Genomic DNA, 25,180 nt, shown 5'->3' on the forward strand with positions numbered 1-25,180 from the left:
GTTAAATCAAGTTTTGCTCATGAGGTTTGGAAAAAAAAAAAAGAAATTATCTGCTTCTAAAAGATTAGAAATATCAATTTTGTTAAGTCTCATCATTTGTTTTATTTCTATCCAGACGTCTAAAAATATCTCATTAGCTTCGTTAACTCTAACACATGTACATGTCATGCCATGGATATCCAAATCATTTTCTCTCCCATTGCAGGAAAATGATTATTTTTTGTCAAACCTCAGAAAGTAAAACCAAATTTAACTTTGATTTTTTTTTTTTTGTATTACTTTTATGTTTTTTAACATTTTGTTACATTTATTGAAGAATGACAAAATTTGTTAAAAAGTCTGACGATTTCGAATGGATTTAGCGATGTTGGGAAACGTATTTTTATACGATTTAAAAGTGTTCAAATCTAATTAAACGAAATCCAAATAAAAACCATAAATGTATCTAAAAAAAGATTTTAGAATTAAATTCGATTTTACTTTATAAGATTTTACAAAAGTAGCTATTTTCTTCAAAGCTTTTAGTTACCGAGAGAAAACATAAACAAGATGTCTATCACATAACAACACAATGGGTAATGGCCCATGACAAACCGCAGAGGTGGCGGCAGTGTTGCTGATGTGGTTCCAACAATTTTGTTGGCCAAAGAAAATAGAAAGAAAACCGGAAAGAGAGAGAGAAATCAACACTAATATTTTTCATTCCTCAAATAAATAAAAGCCTCCTTTTAAGAATGATAAGAATACGTAACCACTCAACCAACAAACTCCTAAAACTGTGGCTAACTTGGGATCATGGGCATCCCTATTATTTCCCATTATTTAACCACATGCTAAAATAAAAACATTAAAATATGGGTGTACATATTCAGACACCTTGTTCCCTAAATTCACACCCTTCTATACGCTTCGTATAGGGCTATACGAAGCGTATAGGGTTGCTTTTCCCGACCAACTTCTGCACCTCGTACAACGTCACATCAGTCAACTTATACGGGGAGTCTAGGCCTGTACGAGGGGACAATACGAAGGCCCTTAGACGCCTCGTATAGACCTATACGAGGCGTCTTGGACTGACCGATTTGACTATGAAGGGACTATGTCTGACATGACTTAAAGGCATACGGGGAGTAAAGACCTATACGAGGCGTCTTTAGCTCCCATAAAATGCAACCTACAGTGCGTTCTTGGTCCACATCCGAGGTTTCAACAAAAAACCACTCACATTCTGTTTGTTTTTTTATTTGTGTTTGCGTTATTATCATCCCGGAGTGTTGAAATGTCATCATATTGGAACGGCAACTATATCTTCGGGCAATATTCTAGCGAAAACTGGGGGCACGAAAGCGTTCCGGTAACAGTTATTAGCGTAAATGTTATAATTACTTGTTGTTTTCGTTTATTATTTACTAATGATGATACGGTTGTCTATTTTGGAGGAGTCTGGCATTCCCGATTCTAATGAGCAAGAGGAGGTTGTGTCTAGTATACAAGGAAAACAAAACAGCCCGTTTCTAGATTTGAACAAGCATCCTCCTGTTGATGAAACAGCCCCTGTAGATGACTCATACCCTGCTAGTGGATACGGAGGAGACGGTGGATACGGAGGAGACGGTGGATACGGAGGACACGGTGGATACGGAGGAGACGGTGGATACGGAGGAGACGGTGGATACGGAGGAGACCGTGGATACGGAGGAGACGGTGGATACGGAGGAGACGGTGGATACGGAGGAGACCGTGGATACGGAGGAGACGGTGGATACGGAGGAGACGGTGGATACGGAGGGGACGGTGGATATGGTGGATACGGTGGATACGGGGGATACGGTGGATACGGAGGAGACGGTGATCATCAGCAATTCATTTCCCCGGGCACTCCTTATGTTCATCAAAACAATTCGGACGTTGGAGGATATGGTGGTTATGGTGGATATGGTAGATATGGTAGTGAAGCACCTCCCATTCTGGACAGTCTGTACTTAAAAAAGACGGTATAAATTACTATTTTATTATTAATATTTTATTATTATTAATTTTATTATTATTATTTTTATTATATTATTATTATTATTATTATATTATTATTATTATTATTATTATTATTATTATTATTATTATTATTATTATTGTCGATGTTACAGGTTTTCAACTCCTTAGATGAACTAAAGAAACGGATACAAGAAATAGCAAATGCGGATGGTTTCGTTATTGTCACCCGTCGATCAAAGAAAATCGGGGGAAGAACCGGGAGGGTATGGCTTGAATGTGATCGTGGTGGTGAGCACCAGAGTACAGCAACACTTAGAAAAGCTGGAAGCAAAAAAACCGGTTGCCCGTTTTACCTGCTGGCTGTCCGAAACCACCCGTATGAAACCTGGGAGATAAAAGACGGAACAATTGAACATAACCACGAACTTTGTGAGGACCTGTCGGCCCACGCGTTTGTGCGAAGGTTTACTCCAAGCGAAATGAAACTGATCGAGCAGCTGACAGCTCAAAACATGGAGCCACGCAAAATATTTCAAACGATAAGGAAGCAGGACCCCGACAGGTTTCATGTTCAGAAAGACGTTCAAAACGTTGTAGCGAAGATTAGAGCCGAACAAAGACAAGGATTGACTCCCATGCAGTCACTAGAAAATGTGCTGATGAAGAACGACTTTATTTACGAGATCCGGGAAGAACCCGGAACAGAGATCGTAACAGAGATCTTCTTTCTTCATCGGGACTCGAGAGTCTTGTGGCGTGCATTCCCCCACGTCATGATGATCGATGCAACGTACAAGACAAACATATACAATATGCCCTTTATCCAGATTGTTGGTATGACGCCTACCAACAAATCGTTTATTATCGCGCATGCCGTTGTTAGTAAAGAACGGGGTGATAACTTTGTGTGGGTGCTTGAGAGGGTTAAGGCAATGTTGGATGAATGTATGGAGCCACGTGTGATTTTAACGGATAGAGACCTAGCCCTTATGGGCGCGTGTGCTAAAGTATTTCCAGACGCCTCCAGGCTTCTTTGCAGGTGGCACATACAACAGAATGTTATGAAGCACTGCAAGGGTGCCTTCACAGACGACGACTGGAATAAATTTTTGTCATTCTGGGGTTCATTGATTGAGTCTCCATCCATACCCATCTACGACTACCACTTGCGCAACATGCGAAAGCGACTTGTGGAGTGCAAACGTTCTAGTAAGTTTTTCTAATAACATACGACTCACCTATGCAAATTTTATTAAATTATTTTTACTTTTTAGGAGTCTTCAAATACGTGTACGATAACTGGCTAAAAGACTATAAGGAGATGTTTGTCTTTGCGTGGACTGATAAGAGGCGCAACTTTGGTAATCGTACTACAAACAGAGTTGAGAGCCAACATGCCAACTTAAAGAGATACGTCGAAGATAGGAGCTCGCTGGACCGTATAGTTGGTTGTGTCCGGGATATAGTTGAGACACAGTTCGGTGAAATAAGGAAGACTTTTCGAGAAAGCATCGAAAAAACAATGAAACACCACAAACACCCGATGTTTCAACACCTACTTGGAAAAGTATCCCACAAAGCCCTTGACTTGTTGCATGGAGAGGCAATTAGGAGGCTAGATGTCTTGGAGCGCTTTAATTCATCATGTGGTTGCCAAATGTGGCACAGCTGTGGGTTGCCCTGTGCTTGTAGGATAGAAAAGTACATGCGTGAAGGTAATAATTATTGAACGTCGTACAACACTTGTGTGATATATTTCCTTTCCTTCATTTTACCTAAACAATATTGTTTTTAACCGTGCAGAGCGTCCGATTCAACTCGAAGACATAGACGTCTTCTGGCGGAAACTTAACTTCCAAAGTTGTAAATTGATAGACGACTCCCTTGACGTGGTCGAAGAGCTAGATGTTGTTAGACAACAATTACAGTCGCACCCTCCAGCTCAGCAAAAAAGCCTGCTTTCAAAGATTAAAGCGGTGTTGACTCCAACGAAATCTACCAAGAAACCACCGGTTGTCCAACAAAATACTCGTGGCCGACCAACAACAAAGCAGGTACAAGAAAGGTTGGACGAGGCCTCTCGTATAGATGAAGAATTGAGGAGAAGCTCCTTCGGTGATGCAAACACGTGCTTTGAAGGTTCACGACAAAGTAAGTACGATAAACCTCGCCACAGCTCGTACGTTCCGTCTCAAGCCTCACAACAGTCGGTTATAAGGTCCCAAAAACCCAAAGCGACCCTAAGCCGTTCAAAGAGTTCTAAGAAGAAAGAGACACGAGATGATCACGGTTTTCCTTTAATCATTGGGGACGAGTACGTGGGAATCATCGAACGGTTTAAGTCTGACATTCCGCCAGTGTTCCATCCGTACGTCTCGTGCATACGAGATGTGATGCCGGACGGTCATTGTGGGTTTCGGTCTGTGGCTGTGGGCTTAGGGATGGATCAGAGTTCATGGGGGCGTATTAGAAGGGACCTTGTCCAAGAAATGGATCAGAACGAATCGATCTGGTTCCCAATATTTGAAGCATGGGCTGCAGGTTATTTTTACACGCATCGTCAGGGCCTAATTTGGGATTCAGTGGCCGGTTGTGGGGAGAATCACTGGATGGACTTCCCCTTTGCAGGACTTCTTATTGCACAAACGTACGGTATCGGGGTGCACCTGTTAACGACAACCATGGGTGCGAGTTCCACTTACTTCCCAATACTAAGTCCTCCGGCTAATCAACAACCATTATTCATAACGCTTACACATGTTAACGAGAACCACTTCATACATGTTAAGCTGGAAGGGGATTATCCTATGCCACCAGCACACGGGCTATGGTTGACCCACCGAAGACCCCACACAGAACAATGGGAAGATATGTACTTGCCACGTCTAGAATGGTATACATCGATAATGAATCCTCGACCAAGATCAAACCCCAGTCTTAATTACATAGATAGTTACACGGAAGAATGATTTTTGTAATTAATAGTATTTTTTTGGAATTAATAGAATTTTTTTGTAATTATTAGTATTTTTTTGTAATTAATAGAATTTTTTTGTAATTATTAGTATTTTTTATAATTATTAGTATTTTTTTTGTAATTAATAGTATTTTTTTGGAATTAATAGTGTAACTTTGTAATTAATAGTATTTTTTTTGTAATGAATAATATTTTTTTGGAATTAATAGTATTTTTTTAAATTTTTCTACAAAAAAAAAACTATACGCTTCGTATAGAACTAGACCCCTCGTATAATATTGCACAAAAGACCATTTAGCCCCTGATAGGCCCCCAATAGAGGCTTATTCCAGGGGCTCAAAGGTAATTTTACACCAACCAGACGCCTCGTACAGACCTGTACGGGGCGTCTATTTGAGCGGGATTTTGAAAATTCAATTTTTGAATTTCTGAAATTCAAAATTTGAATTTTTTGAAAGTAGACGCTTCGTACAGACCTGTACGGGGCGTCTCTTTGAGCGGTTTAAATTTGAATTTTGAATTTGAATTTTGAAAATCATTTTAGTTAATTACTATTTTACCCCTGATATGCCCCCAGTATAGCCACTTAGCAGGGGCTAAAAGGTAATTTCAAAATTGTACGACTCGTACAGACCTGTACGAGGAGTACAGTTGAGGCGGTTACTTTTTGCCATTTCTTTTTTTAATTAATAAAATGTATTATTAAATTACCATTATGCCCCTGTTTACCCCTTAGTATAGCCTTTTTTCAGGGGCAAAATGGTAATTAACCATTCCAGAAATATCTTTTTGGAATGGTTAATTACCATTTTGCCCCTGATAAAAGGCTATACTAAGGGTAAAACAGGGGCAAAAATGTCATTTAGCAAAAAGCATAGACGCCTCGTATAGCTCTATACGAGGCGTCTAGGCTTCGTATAACACAGGGGGGGGGCCTAGACGACACAGATCACACACACAAACAAAAACACACACATATACGGTGCATTCGGATCTATACGCCTCGTACGTATTTCAACCGTATTTTTGAAGAATCAAAGCATCACCGGTACGTATTTCATCCCGTAGTTAAGTATTTTTGTCTCGTTTATGCCTTTAGACCGTAGGTTTGCCCTAAAAGTTGAATTTGGTTGGGTTTTGGGGGTTTGATGTTGATGATGATGAAGAACTTGTGGAACAGGACGCTGAGTATAGCCCTATACGAGGGCTATACGAGGGTCTGTTTTTCTTTTTTTTTTTTTTATTAATTATATTATTATTATTATTTATTAATTATTATTAAATATTATTATTATTTATTAATTATATTATTAAATATTATTATTATTATTATTATTTATTAATTATTATTATTAAAAACATTATTATTAATATTATTATTATTTATTTATTTATTTATTTATTTATTTATTTATTTATTTATATTATTATTATTATTAATTATTGTTATTGTTATTAATATTATTATTTATTATTTATTATTTATTTATTTATATTATTATTATTATTAATTATTGTTATTGTTATTAATATTATTATTTATTATTTATTATTTATTATTATTAATTATTGTTATTGTTATTAATATTATTATTTATTATTTATTATTTATTATTATTAATTATTGTTATTGTTATTAATATTATTATTTATTATTTATTATTTATTATTTATTATTTATTAATATTATTATTATTGTATACGTATACAGTATTTATTATGGAGGACGATCAGATGCCGGGCGATGACATTCACATAGAGCCGGTTCAGCAGGGTCCACGACGGAGACAGCGACCGCCTGTGGATACGTTGCAGGGGCATCCCTATCTAGAGTTTCCCGACGGCACTGACGCCGCCCGTCATTGCCAGAAGCTTAGGAGGATGCACGTTGGATCGCATGCATCGATCGACTGGGATGCGATGGAGGAGATTGCTGAGACGCCGAGAGTGCGTCGGTTTATACCTATCGATTCCCCGTGGCATCGTCTTTTTGATTTGGCGCACACGCCGACCTACAGGGAGCTGCTGGTCGAGTTCATTTCGTCATTCACATTTCACCCTCCTGGGGAGCCAGTGCCGATTCCGTACCCAGGTGAATGTTATTGATATTTATTTATTTATTTATTAATATTATTTATTTATTTATTTATTTATTTATTTATTTATTTCTTTATATTATTATTATTATTATTATTAATTATTGTTATTGTTATTAATATTATTATTATTATTTATTATTTATTATTTATTATTATATTGTTTTATTTATGATTCCGTACCCAGGTGCTCCCCCTCCGCCTGAGGTTTCTTTCAGGCTTGCTGGCGTTCAGCGTTCGATGACGCTAGCAGAGTTTGCGGTGCGCTGTGGTTTATACATGCAGGAGGAGATCGAGACTGAGATCTACACAGCGGGGCTAGTGGTGGTTGAAAAACCCACTCTTGTTGGGTTTTGGCAGGTGATTGCGGGGGCGGATCATTGGGAGCATGACAAGTCGAAGGGGAGGGTGTCGTTTGTTAGCGACCCACTATACAGGTATGTACGTTTATTATTGCAATTATTGTGATTATATGCACTGTTTATTAATCTCTGTTTTTGTATTTCGCTAACACTATCTGCAGGTATCTGCACCATTTGCTCGCCACTTCTATATCAGCGCGCGGCTACAGCCGTGAGTGGTGTACGACCACAGATCTTTTTTTCCTATATTGTTTGTTGTATAGGAGGCCGTGCGCGCTAGCACACGGTCTAGCCCAGTACTTCGCCTCCGGCCATCACCGGCAGGAGCGCGGATTTTTGTATGGCGGGGCGTACGTGACCGTCATTGCCCGTTCATTTGGCCTCGTACCACATCAGGACCCACATCTACGGACGCCGGCCATCATGCCGACGCGGATGGGTATGCAGTCGCTATGGGGGATGAGGGTTATCAAGAGGTTCCCGGTTGGCCCGCGGTTTAAAAACCGCGAGGGGGGCGTATGGAGAGAGGAGGACCTACCAGAGCATTTCGAGGACGTTCATCCTCCTGCAGATCCTGCTGATGTAGTGCCCGTGGAGGACCCTCCGGAGGATCTAGACGGTGCAGCGGGGCCACAGCCACCGCCACCTGCCGGGGCACCTCAGTTTCCACGTCACGCTATTCGAGGTGGTGCCCCAGGAGCTGCACTACATCCGGATGTACGAGCCAGGCTTGACAGGCTCGACGATTTGGTAGGTTGGTTGGTACGGGCGGAGCAGGATAGACGAGAGAGAGAGGGATTACCCCCGATACCGCTTCCACCGGTTCGAGCACCACATCAGCAGCAGCAGCCGCAGCAGCAGCACCAGCCGCAGCAGCAGCATCAGGATTCAGATTCGGATTTGGATGCATAGACCTGTTGTTGTTTTTATTGTTATTGTGGATGTACAAACTTATCTTCTATATTTTTGTTATGGATGTAAACAGTTATCTTATATATGTCATATTTATGTTTGTTTTCAGTTATTCGGTTACTCAATGATTGTTCTCTTAAATTTAGATAATACGGAAACAATATAACCCCTGAATATAATACGGAAACAATATTTGAAAGAAATAAAATTTTAATCGAAAGAATAATATTTAAAAAAGTAAAATGTTAAAAACAATATAATATATTTAAAGAGCCGATTTTTAAAATAGTTGATTTAATCGACGCTGAAACAAAAAAATTTTTTAAACTTTTTATAGTGTAAAAAACAAAAAAAAAAACAAAACTTTTTTAAAAATAAAAAAAAACGATTTTTAAAGGCAAATAGTTAATTTTTAAAAAACAACAACTTTTTATAGTGTAAAAAAGAAAAAAAAAACTTTTTTTAAAACCTAAAAAAATTTCATCAAAAAAACACATCTTCAAAAACCATCCAAAAAACCAACCCAAAACCCACCAAAACACCCCTCATTTCAGCCAAAAAAAAAATACCAAACAGAGACGCCTCGTATAGCCCCATACCCTGCGTATAGGGTTCCTTAAACAACGTGCCTGACACCCTCTGTACACCCATCGAATTCAGTGCATGGACGCCTCGTATAGGTCTATACGAGGCGTCTAGGTTTGCAAAAGTGTGGATTTAGGCGCAGTGGGTGTCCGGATAGGCGGAGCCTAAAATATTAATAGGAAAATAAAACAAAGTAAAGTGAATGCATGATAAATCTCTTTTTATAAATAAGCAGCTTGACATTTGCTTGTACGAACCAGCCATGTAACAGTTGCCTAGCGGCATTGAACCCGATTTGGGTTGACAACATGACACCACGTCCACCCACAAAAGTTTCATTAGTCATTTCATTTTTATCGAGACTATAACATTTGTTTTCCCCATGGGTTAGACTTAGTGGGGGAAAACAAATGTTATAGCCTCGATAAAAATGAAATGACTAATGAAACTTTTGTGGGTGGACGTGGTATCATGTTGTCAACGCAAATTGGATGCCGCTAGGCAACACTACCGCCACCTCTGCGGTTTGTCATGTGGGTTCTGGTTTGCGGTAAACCTTTGTTGTTTAAACATCACACGTCCACAACACTTTTTGAAGTTCAACGATCACAAATTGGACTAGTGTAGTTTTAGATATTTGTGGTAGGCGCCGTCAGTGTTTTCCCCCATCTAAGGTATTTGGGGTTGAAAATGACATCACAACATCTGATTAGATGGGGCTTAGGATAATACCTTAGAAAGCCCTTTCCTCACTATGTAATATATGTTTTTGATATTTTGAAAGAAAAATGACTATTTTTATAAAACCTCATTGGAGTAAAAAGCGAATTTCACATTTTCTTTTCTAGAAACTCACGTTACCTTAAAAAGAATAGTATCTCCAATTCATTGAGTCCCTTCTAATAAAAAAGAGTGCTGTATAAACATATATTTTCATCCCCTCAATATAAATGTTCAAGTTTCACTATTGATTATTCATTTATTGTCACATTTCTAACTACTTAAATTTCTACTTCACAAAAATAAAAATAAACGATGATATTGTTAACGAGCTTTAACTCTACTGACATTAGAGGGAAGATGAAGATTTGGGATGAAGGCCACAGGTCTTAGGTTTAAATTTAATCCCAATCGGGTTTCACAGTGAGCTTTCGGCGGTAGGTTTTTTTTGAAACTGGAGATGGTGGGTTTAGACTACCCAGTGCTGTCTGCGATCGTGGGCGTATGAGTTCGCCTTTTGCTATTGGGTTACTTCTTGAATTGAAAATTAGAACCGGAAATTACAAAATCTACGAACCAACAATAATTGGATAAATATGCCAAACGTGTGACAATTTGGGAGTTTTTTCCTAAAATGGTGTTGATGTAAAAACTATTTACCAACATAGTGTTTTGAAGATTTAATTGTTATCTCACTCCTAATTTTATTAGGTAACTCAAATTCATAAAAAAAATTAAAATAATCTTGATCTAAATAAAATCTACTTTGAAAAATAAAACTTGTTTAAAAATCGTTATTTATTGTGTGATTTAAATCAACTAACTTTGTTTTTGTTAAAATAAATAAGAGTAAACTTTCGTTTTGCTCCCTGTGGTTTAGTCACTTTAACGGTTTTACCCCAAACCTTTAATAATAACGATTTTACTCCCTGATCTATGAAGCCCTTCATGATTTTACTCCCCGCCCCTAAACCTCATCCATTTTAAACGATAGGGTTTTAAAAGGTAATTCATTAATATGGGTTGGAAAAAGACATAATTGCCCATCAGGTGTTTTGCACGTGACAGGCTTTAACGTTTAAAATAGATGACGTTTAGGGCGGGGAGTAAAATCAAGAAGGGCTTCATAGCCATTAAAGTGACTAAACAACAGGTAGCAAAACGGAAGTTTACTCAATAAAGTGACTAAACAACAGGTAGCAAAACGGAAGTTTACTCAATAAATAAATACAGAAATGTTATAAATATATTATTATGATTATGGTTATCAACTCCTAAAATAATCTATCTTTAAAAAAAAAACTCCTAAAATAACCTAGCTTGTTTTCCAAGACTTTCTCTCCTATATATAGTCATTGTATTCTATTGTAAAAGAGACCTATTAATAAAATACCAATCTCTTTCTCCTTAAAAAAAAACACACTCCCTGGTGAACCTAGATACAACATTCCGTGTTAAAAAAATATTCCAATTCTAAATAGGTAGGTCATAAATTTTCGCCGTGACCACAATCCTTCGTTTTCAACATCGACCTAGATACAACATTCCTTGTTAAAAAAGTATTCCAATTCTAAATAGGTAGACCATAAATTTTCGCCGTGACCACAATCCTTCGTTTTCAACATCTACGTATATGTATATCACAAAGGTGTAATATAATATAATTATAACATGTTATCACATAATACAAGTTATACTAAAACTTCATGAAATAATTTCTCTCTAAACATATCCATACCAAGCAATATAAATGACTCAAGAACTACTAATTTCTTATATAGTATGAGCTATTTCTCTTCCAAGGAAAATATACTATCATTTTTATAATTTTGGCTTAAAAAAAATTCTCTTCTACACAAATTAATATGTCAAGAAACTCTATTTCGTTTACAAAATTTGTAATTAGAGTTTGTGAGAAATTGATGCCATTGCCATGCATTTGCTAATCATTTTTTAGAGGATGAAATATATTATCCAGTAGGTTAGTAACCCGTGTAGTACACGGGTTGAAAAATGAAAAATATATAAGTCAAAAGTATATAAATAAACAATATATAAAAGAAATTAAGTAACAAAAAAAACAAAAACAAAAACAAAATTACAATAACAATTGTCAAACCATGTATTACACGAGTTGTATTAAGAATACGTTATCATTGGATTGAGTAGATTACGAGCTAGTTTCAATTGCACATAATATTAAACCAAGAATATTGGGTCGGACATCCATTTTCTTCCAACCATATCCTAACCATTCTTGAGGATGTTTCAAATCCTTGCATCTAAACCCCAATCCATCACACCCCCCCCCCCCCCCCCCCGAAACATACAAAAAATATATATCAACAAACATGCATAAAGATAGATAATGTTCACACAATATTCTTTAATGAAGTTGAATGTATAGTTAGAAAGGCAAACCTAAACATAATTCAAACAAAATCTTATTTATTTTAGTGGCGAATGTTACCTTTTTACACCAATAATTTTAAATTATTTCTTCTTACCCATGTTTAAATACGAGATCCCCTTAAGAGGCATCGGAAAGAAAAGTTAATATTTAAAACATTTTTTACATTCGTCATCTCCTTCATTGTAGGTGTGGTGTCCATCACAGATCCTAAATCGTAACACCAATACCTAAATCCGTTTATGAATGAAGTACCGATATAATAAAAACCTATATAGAGAATGGATAAAAGCAAAATAAATAAAAGGTTATTCTCATTTTACGGCTTTAAATGTGAAAAGTTTCAAACTTAGTGGTATTTTGTTGTCTTTTTTAATTGACCCGCATTTTTCTAATTTCTTATATAGTATGAGCTATTTCTCTTCGAAGGAAAATATACTATCATTTTTATAATTTTGGCTTAAAAAAAATTCTCTTCTACACAAATTAATATGTCAAGAAACTCTATTTCGTTTATAAAATTTGTAATTAGAGTTTGTGAGAAATTGATGCCATTACCATGCATTTGCTAATCATTTTTTAGAGGATGAAATATATTATCCATAAAGAATACTTTACGTATATATGTATTACTTCATGAATAACATATATGTACTTCCTATACAAACATTTTTACAAATAAAATAACCTAATAACTTCAAATTCAAATGTTATATTTAAGTAAAATATTTTATTTACGTAATTATCCATTAGAACTTGTTTAATGCTTGTAAAATTAATTACAAAAATATACTGTTCAGAAAAGTTAGAAGATTTTGACTTAACGAAGAAGAAAGAAACACTTTAGATTTTTTTAAACAATTGTATAGTTTTTCTTTGATAAGCGTTATCTTTCATTATTCATCGTAATATCATCACGCATCAGTGACCCGAATTTTTATTTACCATCTCTGCACATTTATTCATACCGCTACACATTTATTCATACTGAGTAAGGGGTAAATTTAAAAGAGACAATAATACTTATATATATAATATATTTAAAAGCAAATCCTTTGCTTCAGGAAATATGAATTATAGTAAAATAAAACTATAATTTCATTTATATTGATTATCTAATATTTAACTTCCGAATGGTTGAATGGATTAAATTCCTTTATGAATCCTTGGCATGTATTAACAAAATAACTTAAAAGCATCTTATCCCAAAGTGGTGAAATTAAGAAAATTTATGAATATTCACATGGAAGTTGCAACTTATGCATGTATATAAATTTTGAATTAACAAAATTCGAAGCACTGACCTCATAATATGACTTGTTCCTTTTTCCAGTAGTATGGCCAAGAATGAAGATGAGGCGATATGTTGAATGCGTTTTGAGATTCTAGATTGAGCGAACTTTGGTCACTACGAGATGACTTATCAATACTTTGTGCTTAGAGTCTCGTGCAGATAACGTGTTGTGAAACTAGCCTAATAGCAAACAATAAGAGAAAGAGATGTAGGGAGAAAGAGATATTTCATTGATAGATATATCATACAAGAGATACAATGGGAAGTTTATATATATGAGATGAAAAACTTGGAGAAGAAGCTAATCTACTTTTGGTGTTGATAATCATAATATTAATAATATATTTATAACGCTCCCCCTTGGTTATCAACTTGATACAATTGGAGATGCTGCCTCATTAAAAATGTAACGCCTACGTCCTTGAACTTTTAGCTATTTTCAATTTTAATCCTTATATTATGCGTGACTTGACTCTTTTGAAACTTTGTGAATCTTAATTCTATGTTACTTGATTCTTAATTCTAGATTCTTGATACTTGACTCTTAATACTAGATACTTGATTCTTGAGACTTGATGCTTGATACTTAGTTCTAGATTCTTGATACTAAATTCTAGACACTTGATTCTTGATACTTGAATCTTGATTCTTGATACTTAACGTTAGATACTTGATACTTTGAAACTTGATTCTTGACACTTGAGGCTTGATTCTTGAAACTAGAAACTTGATACTTGATGCTTGACTCTTGAGACTCGTGAAACTTGAGACTTGGTGAAACGAGATACTAGAGACTTGATACTTATGTAAACTTGGAAACTTTTCTGTTAACCAAATACTCTTGTTATGTTATAATTCTACACAATAATACGCAACCCAACGCTTAATCTAACTCACAAAACAAATCAAAGACGGAAAATCTCAAAATGGGTTGGACTGTCCGAATGGACATCCGATCGGATGACCATCCGATCGGAGGTCCATTCGACCGAACAGCCATCCGATCCAACTGCTACACCGCCTTACCTCCTCTCTAACACTATAAATAGGACCTGTCACATCATCCCTCACTGATGTGACAGAGCCCTCCAATCCAGACGCACGCACTCTCATTCTCGAGCACTTTTCTTCGATTCTAGGCCGATTCTTGTAAGTTTTCTCTTAGATTCTTATACAACCTTGATCATTACACTATTCCTCACATGATTCTTCCTCAAAATCACACTTCCCACCATGGAATCACTAAGATTCGAACTCTTAAGGATGACGTCATCATGGCGGTTTGTACAAACGGCTGTGTGATGTCATTCCCGTCAAGCTTTAGCTCAGATCTAAGGGATTTCATGTGCTTTTGCACTAAATCTTTACTAAATCAAGGTTTTTCAGTCGATTTCATGTTTATCTTCAAACTTTCTTAAACTTTCTGCTTAAAACGGTGGAATCCGGACCCAAACGGGCTGTAGACTTAATGATTAGTCTGGAGTCAGATTGGAAATGGATTATCGCCGGAGAAGATGGCCGGATTACGGATTCAGACATGAACACCGTCAAGAACAGACACCTGATCGGACTGGGCGACTCCCATCTGATCAGACAGGCTGAGCCTTGATGTATTTTCCGTTGTCTTAATACGTACCGTGTCGTCACCGTTAAACTTAAAACTTAGAAACTTTACGAGGTTGCCAAGAAGGGACAAGATCATTTCAGTCGAATCGCTATCTGATCGGACTGCCGTCCGATCGAACAGCCATTCGATCGAGTGACATGTGCCTTACAACCTTCAACACTTGAATTACGTTGAATCATAAACTTTGAACTTTGAAACTTACACTCGAAGGGTCACTCGACCGAACGGTTATCCAATCGGATGACCATCCGATCGAATGACTTGGTATCTTGATACAATGAAAACTTCAAAAGATAAACATTTTGGAAACACACTATTTGGATCGAATGACCATTCGATCGAATGGCCATCCGCCCGGATGACCATCCGATCAGATGGCGATCCGTCCCATCTATTTGTCATCAAACCGGATGACCATCCGATCAGAAGACCGATCCGACACTTTGCACGATTCTCGTTATTCTGCTTGATGCTTACCTGTTAAACTATAATCAGGCTAGTTCAGAGCTCCCTTTGATCCAATCTATAGGTATCGATACTTAGCACCCACTGTGAGTATACTCGATCCCTTTTCGTTTTAAACTTTTGGGATACAACATGTATTCTATGAAACTTGAAACTTGAAAACTATTTGAATCTAATTCTATCTGCTGTAAATGTGAAACTTGATACTCTTGGATTCTTGATTCTTTATGCTATGTGAACGTTTAATCCTTGTGTGTAGTTCCGCCTTAACAATAGTAGCGCTATAGGAGAATGCACCTCCCCATTATTCTCGGGGGTATTGTTAGGAGGATGCTATTTGCTTTCCTTGATTCTTGGGAAAGTGGTAAATGCATTGGGACACTTGGGCTATCACTTGGACTGCGTACACTAGCATGGCTGAAACTATTTTATCGTTTACATGACAGATACGAGTCTTTTTAAACTATTATGCTATATACTCAAACTTGTATACTCGCCAGTACATTATTGTATTGACTTTATTTTAATACATGTTGCAGGCTGGTAGGATGCTGTGTTCACGAAACATGCTAGGATGCTGCATAGAGCATTCACTTCCAGTCCACTAAATTCTGTGTGTGAAGTTTTTATAACATAAAAAGTAAAAGAAGTTGTTGTGAGTGGAGGAGAGAGAAAATATTATTGTTCATCTGTATATTTGGGGGACACTGTTCACCCCCTATAATTTTTTAATATATTTTGAAAATGGTTGTGAGTGGGGGAGAGAGAAAATACAATGATAAAGGTATAAAAAAATATTATTTAATTGAAAATGAGAGAGAAAATATAGTGTTTTTTAGTGTAATTTAGGGTGAAAATATAGTGGAATGGATGTGAATGCTCTTAGAAACAAATCATAGCTAAATTAGAAACCTTTGAACAATATTTGGGTTATTTGTATTTGATATTCTATGGTTGTGAAACTTGATGCTTAGACAATGTTTGAATCTATTTAAACTATATTGAAACAATAGTGTTATGGAAACTCATGAGCAATCTGAACGCTTAGTGCCGCACCTCGATGTTTCCGCCATCAGTTGGGGTGTTACAAAATACCTTGACAGGAAAACCCAGTGGGACAAAACCTTAGCTAAGGGAAAAAGAGTGCAGCGTGTATCGTCACCCCCTAATACTTCAGGATCATGTACATTGCCTCATTAAAAGAAAACCCAATAGGATAAAACTTAGTGAAGGGAAAAAGAGTACAACTTGTATAACAAGAAAAGCTTTTTTTTATCGCTTAAACTATATGTTTTATTTTTCTGATTTTACTAATAAAGATTAAAGAGAATAAAAATCTTCAAACAAATGTTGAGAACTTGATTGTTTTCTTAAAATATATGAAGGAATGAGTGATAAAAAATATCTGAGTTGTAAAATAAATGTTTTATTAATATTATGTTTTAATTAACTTACGCAACTTGTTAAAAATACTACATTGTGTTATTATTCCATATATAAATAAGCAACTTTTTAGTGCACCATCACTTGTAACTTTTGCTTTGAGAGTTTTTCAAAAAAAAAAACAAAAAAAAAAAAAAAAAAAACCTTGATTTTTTACTTTTAACCCAAAGGTATTTAGCTTTTGTAAATTTTAACCCTATATAATTTGTTTTTTTAACTTTAACGCAAAACTAAACTTGATTTTTTACTTTTAACACAAAGGTTTTTAGCTTTTGCAACTTTAACCTTACATAATTTGTTTTTTAACTTTAACCCAAAACTTTTCATTATTTACAATTTAACTTCACAACTTTTGTCACTTATACTTTTCATCTTTGGCAAATTTTCGTTTTACGTATAGTTCTAAATTTTTTGACTTAATATAACGCAACGTACGAGTGTGGTTCAACATTTTTATGTTTTGTTTCAAATTTTGCAAGTTAACACGGCGCAATGTGCATGTGTGGTTCAACGTTTTTTACCTCTGTTTTTTCATGTTTGACAGGTTTGTCGCAACACGCAGATCCTAGGTCGAGTCAGTGTTGGTGCTCGATGACGGTTGTGTGACATTAGTACTATTTGACACCGTTTTACGCCCTGTCACAACGCGGGGTGTGCTTTGGGGGTTTTCTAAAGAAAAAATGGTTATGCACATGGTTGTCATGACCTTGGCTTTGGGGGTTTTCCAATAAAAAATTATTTTTTTTTACTTTTCCCCAAAAAGGCATTTCATAAATTACTTTTAACCCAAAAGTATTTGTTTTTTTACTTTTAACCCAAAACTTTTTATCTTTTGCAATATATCTTCGCAACTTCTTTTACTTTCAACTTTGGTCCTTTATAGTTTCATCTTCCGCAAATTTTTCGTTTTATGCTTGGTTCTAAATTTTGTGACTTAACACATCGCAACGTGCGTCTTTCGTTTAACGTTTTTATGTTTTGTTCTAATTTTTTGCGAGTTAACAAGACGCAACGTGCGTGTGTGGGTGAACGTTTTTACATCCCCGTTTAACATAACGTGTGGGTCATAAATCGACTTAGTTATAACTAAAGAATCTCCGCCGCATTGCGGCGGATCTCAATTCTAGTTTATATAAAAAAAACATAAGGCAAAGGAAATATAAAAATCGTTGTATATAGATTTAGGTAAATTTCCAGTTTTATTTTAAATACAAATTTATAAGGATATAACTAATATTATACTCACAAGCATGCTTTTTTTATAAAATACAAATTTTTGGATTTTTTTTTTAAATAGTTTTTTTTTCTTTTTTAAAGTGGTAAATTGGAAATTAATAATCCCCCTAACTCAATTTGACCGATAATAATCTCAACTTTGTTATTGGCCGATAATAATCCGAACTGGTCATTTTTTTGTAAAATAGTCCGCCGTTAAAATAGCTTAACGGAGTTAAGTTTTTTTTTCCGAATTACAAACCGAGTTTTTTAGGGCTTTTGATCAGAACGAGGATACCAGTTGATGGATGTAAAACTTACCTCGAAATACTGCCCTAACCCTCGAAAACGATGCTTCAATTCGGGTGTTTAAACTTCCAATTAACAAAAATCAAGCTATTTCGAGCACAATTTCGAGGTAAGTTTTACATCAATCGACTCGTATCCTCGTTCTGATCAAAAGCCCTAAAACATCGGTTTGTAATTCAGAAAAAAACTTAACTCCATTAAGCTATTTTAACGGCGGATTATTTTACAAAAAAAAAATTAACCAGATCGGATTATTATCAACCAATAACTGACTTGGGATTATTATCGGCCAAATTGAGTTGGGTGAGATTATTTATTTCCAATTCGCCTTTTAAAGTAGGTTCTAATAGTTTTTCTTAATTCTTAAAATTTAAATTAAGCTAGGTTTTTTTGAAAGGTAAACAATTTTCCTTCATTATTAATATTTACGACAGAAGAATTCCAACAAACTATTATAGATATTGTGTTATTAAAACCTATATAAGTTTGCAAACTTTTTGTGCATTATTAGTTGTAAGTTATGCTTTATGAGTTTTTCAAAAAAAAAAAACTTGATTTTTTAGATTTAACCCAAAGGTTTGTACCTTTTTCAATTTTAACCCTACATAATTTGTTTTTTTAATTTTAACACAAAACTTTTCATTATTTGCAATTTAACTTCACAACTTTTGTCACTTATACTTTTCATCTTTCACAAATTTTCATTTTACGTATAGTTCTAAATTTTTCGAGTTAATACGACGCAACGTGCATGTGTGGTTTAACGTTTTTACCTCTATTTTTCCATGTTTGACAGGTTCGTCGCGATACGCATATTATAGGTCAAGTCAGTGTTGGTTGTCGATGACGGTTGTATGACATTAGTACTATTTGACACCGTTTTACGCCCCGCCGCAACGCGGGGTGTGCTTTGGGGGTTTTCAAAGAAAAAATTGTTATGCATATTGTTGTCGTAACGTTGGCTTTGGGAGTTTCAAAAAAAATGTTTTTTTTACTTTTCACCCAAAAGTATTTCATAAATTACTTTTAACCCAAAACTATTTGTTTTTTTTTTTACTTTAAACCCAAAACTTTTTATCTTTTGCAATCTATCCTCATAACTTTTTTTACTTTCAACTTTGGTCATTTATAGTTTCCATTTTTCGCAAATTTTTTCGCTCTATGCTTGGTTCTAAATTTTGTGGCTTAACACATCACAGCTGTGTCTTTGGCTTAACGTTTTTACGTTTCGTTCTAAATTTTGCGAGTTAACACGACGCAACGTGCGTGTGTGGGTGAACGTTTTTACATCGTCTATTTTTACCCCGTTTGACAGGTTTAACATAACGTATGGGTCGTAGATCGACTTAGTTATAAATAAAGAATCCCTGCCGCATTGCGGCGGGTCGTAATCCTAGTTTATATAAAAATACTAGGTTAGTTCCCCGTGTGTTACACGGGTTGAACAATTTAAACTATATAATAACAGGGTCGGCTCAAGCCCAAGTATTTTGAGACTTGGGCCTCAGGCCACCAAATGTATAGGGCCTCAAGATTTAAAAAAAAAAAAAAAATACTATATGGGTATGAGACTTGTTATTAAAAGGTTGTAGCCCAGTTGGCGCGCATGTCATCTGTGTACCTTAAGGGGGCGGGTTTGAATCTCAGTTAGGCCGATCGACCGTCGTTTATTCTTTTTGGATAAGAAAAAAATAGGCAAGAAGGGCCCCGATTTTGAAACTTGCTTTAGGCCTCTAAAATGGTTGAGCCAATCCTATATAATAAATATTTCTTGTAAATGCAAATCAAAGACGGACACACTTATATATATTTGATAAATAATGAAACTAATAATAATAGTAAAAAAATCTCATACATGTGTATACTCATTTAAGTAATCGATATACATTTGATGTTATCCTATATTTTTTGTATTCAATTAACATTTTTCTATTTAGTATTATTTACAATTATTAGAAGATATATATGAAAGAAAAGCGGGAAAACTTAAAAAATATGTGTCTTAAATAAATGACACATGTTACTATATATAGAGTATAGATGTTACTGAATTTTGGAAGAATAATTTTTAAGTTTGACATATATATTCAAGGTTATAAGTATATAATATAGTCATGAATTTTTAATAAATCCAAAAAAATTATGTGATTAATGGCAAAGTGTGTTTTAGCCAAATCCTAGAATTTAAAACATAAAAGACCAGGTGCAAAAAAGCGTGAAACCCTTTAAAACTTATCAGATAAACATTTTTCTATTTAATATTATTTATAATTATTAAAACAATTTTCTATTTAATATTATCTACAAATTAAAAGATAAATTGTTAGAAGATAAATATGAAAGAAAGGCGGGAAAACCAAAAAATAGACGCCTCCAATGAATGACACGTGTCATACATTGGTTTACTTTATTATATGTATAGATAAGTTAAGATTCATGAAAAAAAATAAGTTGACGCAATATCTATTTTATAAATATTGTGTATGAAAGAAAATAAGTTGACGCAAATAACAATAGTTAGGTTATAGGGTGTGGTCATGACCCTCATGACCACCATGACCCTTCACTTAAGTGTCATATCGCGCACCTCTAATCAACCATCCAAAACCACTACCCTTAGTGTGTAGTCATGACCCAGACCACTATCCCCTATTATTTTAATTTATATTTATCTAAAGAAAAAAAATGATTTCTTGAAAAATGGAAAGGAGCATCATGGTTGTCATGGTTTAATCCATGCAAACCATAGTGGATTAGACAAGTGGGTGATGTAGCCTTCTATTCATATTCCTACAAATCATGTCTCAACCATGACCCTCACACCCTTTGACCTTATAGATATTGTGTTATAGAAAATAACTGTAGATATTGTGTTATAGGAAATAAGTTAAGTTTCATGAATAAAAATAAGTTAGGCTAGAGATCCAATAATACCATGATTACAAGAATAATTATTTAATGAATTTGAGTTGTACAATAAAAATAGGAGTGAGAAAACAATTAAATTAAATTCTTAAAACACTATATTGATAAACAGTTTTCTAATAACATTATTTTGGTAAATATTATTTCTACCAACACCATTTAAAAATAAAAAACAAAAAAAAACCCTCGACAATTTGGTATGTTTTGACTAGTTGATACTACCTCTTATATTTAAGCTATCTAGAATCTGTAAAAACATGGGCAGAGTTCATAGAACATAACATCAATTAGTATTCTTGTTCAAATTTCAACAAATTAAATTCGCTTTCTGGCTTTTTTGAACAGCGATTGATCGAAGATCCACCATATGAACTTTGTTTCGGTGCACTCTTTTCTTTATTTTATATTCTAACTAATACATATTCTTTCCACATATATGAAAAAGCTTCGATGGCTACTTTTATTTGTGGGTTTTACTCAGACAAACTCAAGTGTTGTTGGAGTAATTGTCTTTATCATGAAATTCAAGTTTTTTTGGAATAATTATGTTTAACATGCATAAATTTGATGTATTTTTATTGTAAACTTAATAGTTTTTTTATAAAATAATAATAATAATAATAATAATAATAATAATAATAATAATTCCCAGTTAATGTAACTTAGTTTTTATAATTTGTTAAAAACGTGACGTGATAGAGGTTTTGACTTGTGATCAATGTTTTAAAAGCCGGTTTTTAAATCAAACCGGATTAGGCTAAAAAATGGTTCAACCGGTTGAATCGGGTTGTACCGAGCGGTTCAACCGGGTTGACTAGCTACCTCAATAATTTAATAAATTACAATATCAACTCAAAAGTTAATCCAAAAATGCATGATTACATATTAAAAGATGATCCAAAAGTAAATCCATAATAAAAAATAATCTAAAAGATAATCGAAAATCATTCAATTTTCCAACAAGCTCTTTTAAATGAAAGTGTACGATATGTTTAAGTCATTTGAGTGTTGAATACATCAACTATTTTCGTTTCAGACAATATTAAATAAGAACTTTTAGTTACGAATACTCATAATATATAAAAATTACGTTAGATAAGTAACATATATAATAAAAATAAGTAACAATCCAAACTAAAATAACCCTGGGCCCATATCGGTATTACGTTTCAAACCGGTATACCGGATTTTACCGCCGATACAGACCTTATGCCGTTTCACTTATTTACCGAGATGTTTCGTACCGGATTTACATCTGGAAACGATAATACCGGTATAATCGGCCGGTATTTACCGGTTTTTAAAACATTGCTTGTGATTTTATTTAAATAATTAAATACTTTGTTTTGTAGTTACTAGTTGTTTTAAAGGCGTTTGGTTCATGTTGTGTGTTCATCTAATTTTGATATTAAATCCCCTCTTGTGCTTTACACATGAGTATAAAATTGTCATTTCCTCTCTTTTCCCTCTCTTTTTACATGTTATGCTTTGTTATTAAAAAAAGACTCGAACGTAAATACCTTCTCACTTATTTGATGTAACGGTGATACGTTCTTTTAGGAAAACAAACTATAATTCATGCCATGGGTTGTTTGGTCCCTCGGCGTGGTTTCTACTTTTGCCTACGATAATCAAACATGTTTCCACCCTTTATTTTGACCTAAAATTATGTTTGAACCTTTTTCTTTACGATGATCGGACTATCGATTTCCTGATTAGGTGGATCCACCATTGTGTGTTCATGTGATAAAGACATTCTAAGGATGCTAAGGTCACTTGATTAACAAGCTTTGAAACTATAAGAAACTCACTTTAAGTTGGAGTTCAAAGAGATAGCATATTGCTTATTTTGTCCAACCAATCATATCTAGCTATCTCAACCCCAAATACCATATTTCACATTAAGCCTCAATAAAGCCTCATGACACCTCCTTTAAAGCCCATTCTACCCCCCTTTAGAGCCCTTCTATCAAGCCTACGCGGCGCCATGTGACAACATGTCTTTCATCTTAAAGCCCCTTTAGAACCCCTACACAACACGTAGTCTAAGAGTAACATAATAGCTGAAACATAGCATTCTCATGAATAAGATAAAGCAGATATTAGCATACATTATTTGTAACATATGTTTAAACAGAAAGCAAACACATTATTATGAGAGATAACTTGAGTATCACCAAGTTACAAAGCACACACGTCTTTGTCATATGGTAGATTCTTAGACCTTAGATGTTCAATCATCATCTTCAAGTGCCTTCACAGTCCAAGTAGGCTGATGTTGCGGGTAACCATGGTTGAACCCGCTCGGACTATGTCCAAAGTTTGGGCTACCACTTCCATAGGTGTTATGCCCATGTGTCATCTTGTTAATTATAGCACCTCCGAAGCCTTGTGGTTTTCCAGGGCCATATGGGCTTCCATGACCGTGTTGGTCTGGGCTCCCATGGCCACCATGGTGGTTTGGGCTCCCATGGCCGCCATGGTTGTTGGGCCCATGGCCATGGTTGTTTGGGCTACCACTTCCATAGTTGGTATACCCATTAGTTAGCTTGTTAATTTGGTTAGTTATAGCACCTCCAAAGCCTTGTGTTTTCCCGAGGCCATGTGGGCTACTACCATGGCCTTGGTGATGTAGGCTCCCATGGCCCTGGTGGTCCTGACCGTGGGGACTCCCATGGCCATGATGATTAGGGCTCCCATGACCCTGGTGGTGTGGGCTCCCATGGTTGTTTGAGTTCCCATGGGAGTATGAGTTCTCGTAGTAAGAACTTTCATAGCCGTTAGTGATGGGCTTCACTGGAGCAATCATGCCGCCACCAGAGTAGTGGTTGGCTCCATGGCCATAGTAGTCACCACCACTTGACCAACCAGATTGATGGTGTGGACCATGGCTCGACGGGTAAGATGGCACTTGAAAAGAGCCAGAATATGGGGATGGGTACTCGGTCACACCTTGGAAGTTGCTATAGCCGCCATGCGGCCCTTGGTATGATGAATAGCTCTGCTGCTGGTAACCACCATTGTATCGCTCGGTTTGAAGAACCATTTCCTTAAAATGAAAATGTAGTTCAAACAAACACCTCTGATTTTGCTTGTGGTTTTTGTGCACCCTTATGCAATGATATATATAGTGCTAGCCCGAGATTCCAAACTAGTCGAAAAACGCTTAGTGTCTAATGTTATGGGAATATTAGAACCTTGCACGCTTCATTAGTGGCCATGATTTTTAAAAGGCATCAGGTGTTTACAGTCGAAAAACGCTTAGTGTCTAATATTATGGGAATATTAGAACCTTGCACGCGTTCATTAGTGGCCATGATTTATAAAAGGCATCAGGTGTTTACAACTTTATGTATTCTCAACTTGTAAGATGCATAGACTATAGATAGATTCTTTGGATCGAGTATGCTCATTTTGAACTACCAAATGTTATATGCATTATTATCTTGGCCACTTACTATATCAAGATAACCTCTTAAAACTACTTTTAAAGGCATCTTATCGTTTGGCATACTCCAATATGATGGTGATGCATATGTTCTCATTCCTTATCATCCTTTTGTGTTATATTGTCTTATTCGTTTCATGGGTTAATGTAAAAAAAAAATTGTTTTGTTTTAGTTATTGTATTTTAAACTCGGCCACTTTAGTCATTAAAGTTATAAAAAACAATCTGTTTTAACTACTTTTTGTACAAAATAATTATGCTACTTAGAAATTAGACCTAGGTAAGAATTTTTTTATTAGACCTCAACTCTTTATAAAATGCCAAAACAACAAATTACAAACAAACGGCAGGTAAACGGGCAACAAGCTGCGCCACAACCCTCTTTTGAATTGCAAAAACG

The 25,180-nt window shown here is 35.4% G+C and overlaps 3 protein-coding genes across 3 annotated transcripts; 2 read left to right on the plus strand and 1 right to left on the minus strand.

Moving 5' to 3' along the window:
• Positions 1–1,682: 1,682 nt before the first annotated feature.
• LOC110871648 lies at positions 1,683–5,010 on the plus strand. Its single transcript, XM_022120364.2, has 4 exons — positions 1,683–1,994; positions 2,145–3,201; positions 3,267–3,707; positions 3,796–5,010. The coding sequence occupies exons 2-4, from the start codon at positions 2,472–2,474 to the stop codon at positions 4,959–4,961; spliced, it is 2,337 nt and encodes a 778-aa protein (XP_021976056.2). The 5' UTR covers positions 1,683–1,994; positions 2,145–2,471; the 3' UTR covers positions 4,962–5,010.
• A 1,678-nt stretch (positions 5,011–6,688) lies between these two features.
• Positions 6,689–7,567, plus strand: LOC118481324. Its single transcript, XM_035976768.1, has 2 exons — positions 6,689–7,061; positions 7,253–7,567. Exons 1-2 carry the CDS (start codon positions 6,689–6,691, stop codon positions 7,531–7,533), a joined length of 654 nt encoding a protein of 217 aa, XP_035832661.1. The 3' UTR covers positions 7,534–7,567.
• Positions 7,568–23,384: 15,817 nt separating this feature from the next.
• On the minus strand, positions 23,385–24,460 carry LOC110871647 (glycine-rich cell wall structural protein 2-like). The gene has a single exon (XM_022120363.2). The coding sequence runs from the start codon at positions 24,376–24,378 to the stop codon at positions 23,566–23,568; it is 813 nt and encodes a 270-aa protein (XP_021976055.1). The 5' UTR covers positions 24,379–24,460; the 3' UTR covers positions 23,385–23,565.
• Positions 24,461–25,180: the final 720 nt, after the last annotated feature.

The sequence above is a fragment of the Helianthus annuus genome, chromosome 8, assembly GCF_002127325.2.
Source record: "Helianthus annuus cultivar XRQ/B chromosome 8, HanXRQr2.0-SUNRISE, whole genome shotgun sequence".
NCBI lineage: Eukaryota > Viridiplantae > Streptophyta > Magnoliopsida > Asterales > Asteraceae > Helianthus > Helianthus annuus.

What these genes read in the sequence shown, in the direction of transcription:
- LOC110871648 (XM_022120364.2), top strand. Translation starts at nt 2,472, where the DNA reads ATGAAACTGATCGAGCAGCTGACAGCTCAAAACATGGAGCCACGCAAA. An exon ending in TGTGGAGTGCAAACGTTCTA is followed by an intron (nt 3,202 to 3,266) that starts GTAAGTTTTTCT and finishes TTTACTTTTTAG; the next exon opens with GAGTCTTCAAATACGTGTAC. An exon ending in AGAAAAGTACATGCGTGAAG is followed by an intron (nt 3,708 to 3,795) that starts GTAATAATTATT and finishes TTAACCGTGCAG; the next exon opens with AGCGTCCGATTCAACTCGAA.
- LOC118481324 (XM_035976768.1), top strand. Translation starts at nt 6,689, where the DNA reads ATGGAGGACGATCAGATGCCGGGCGATGACATTCACATAGAGCCGGTT. An exon ending in AGTGCCGATTCCGTACCCAG is followed by an intron (nt 7,062 to 7,252) that starts GTGAATGTTATT and finishes TTCCGTACCCAG; the next exon opens with GTGCTCCCCCTCCGCCTGAG.
- LOC110871647 (XM_022120363.2), bottom strand. Translation starts at nt 24,378, where the DNA reads ATGGTTCTTCAAACCGAGCGATACAATGGTGGTTACCAGCAGCAGAGC.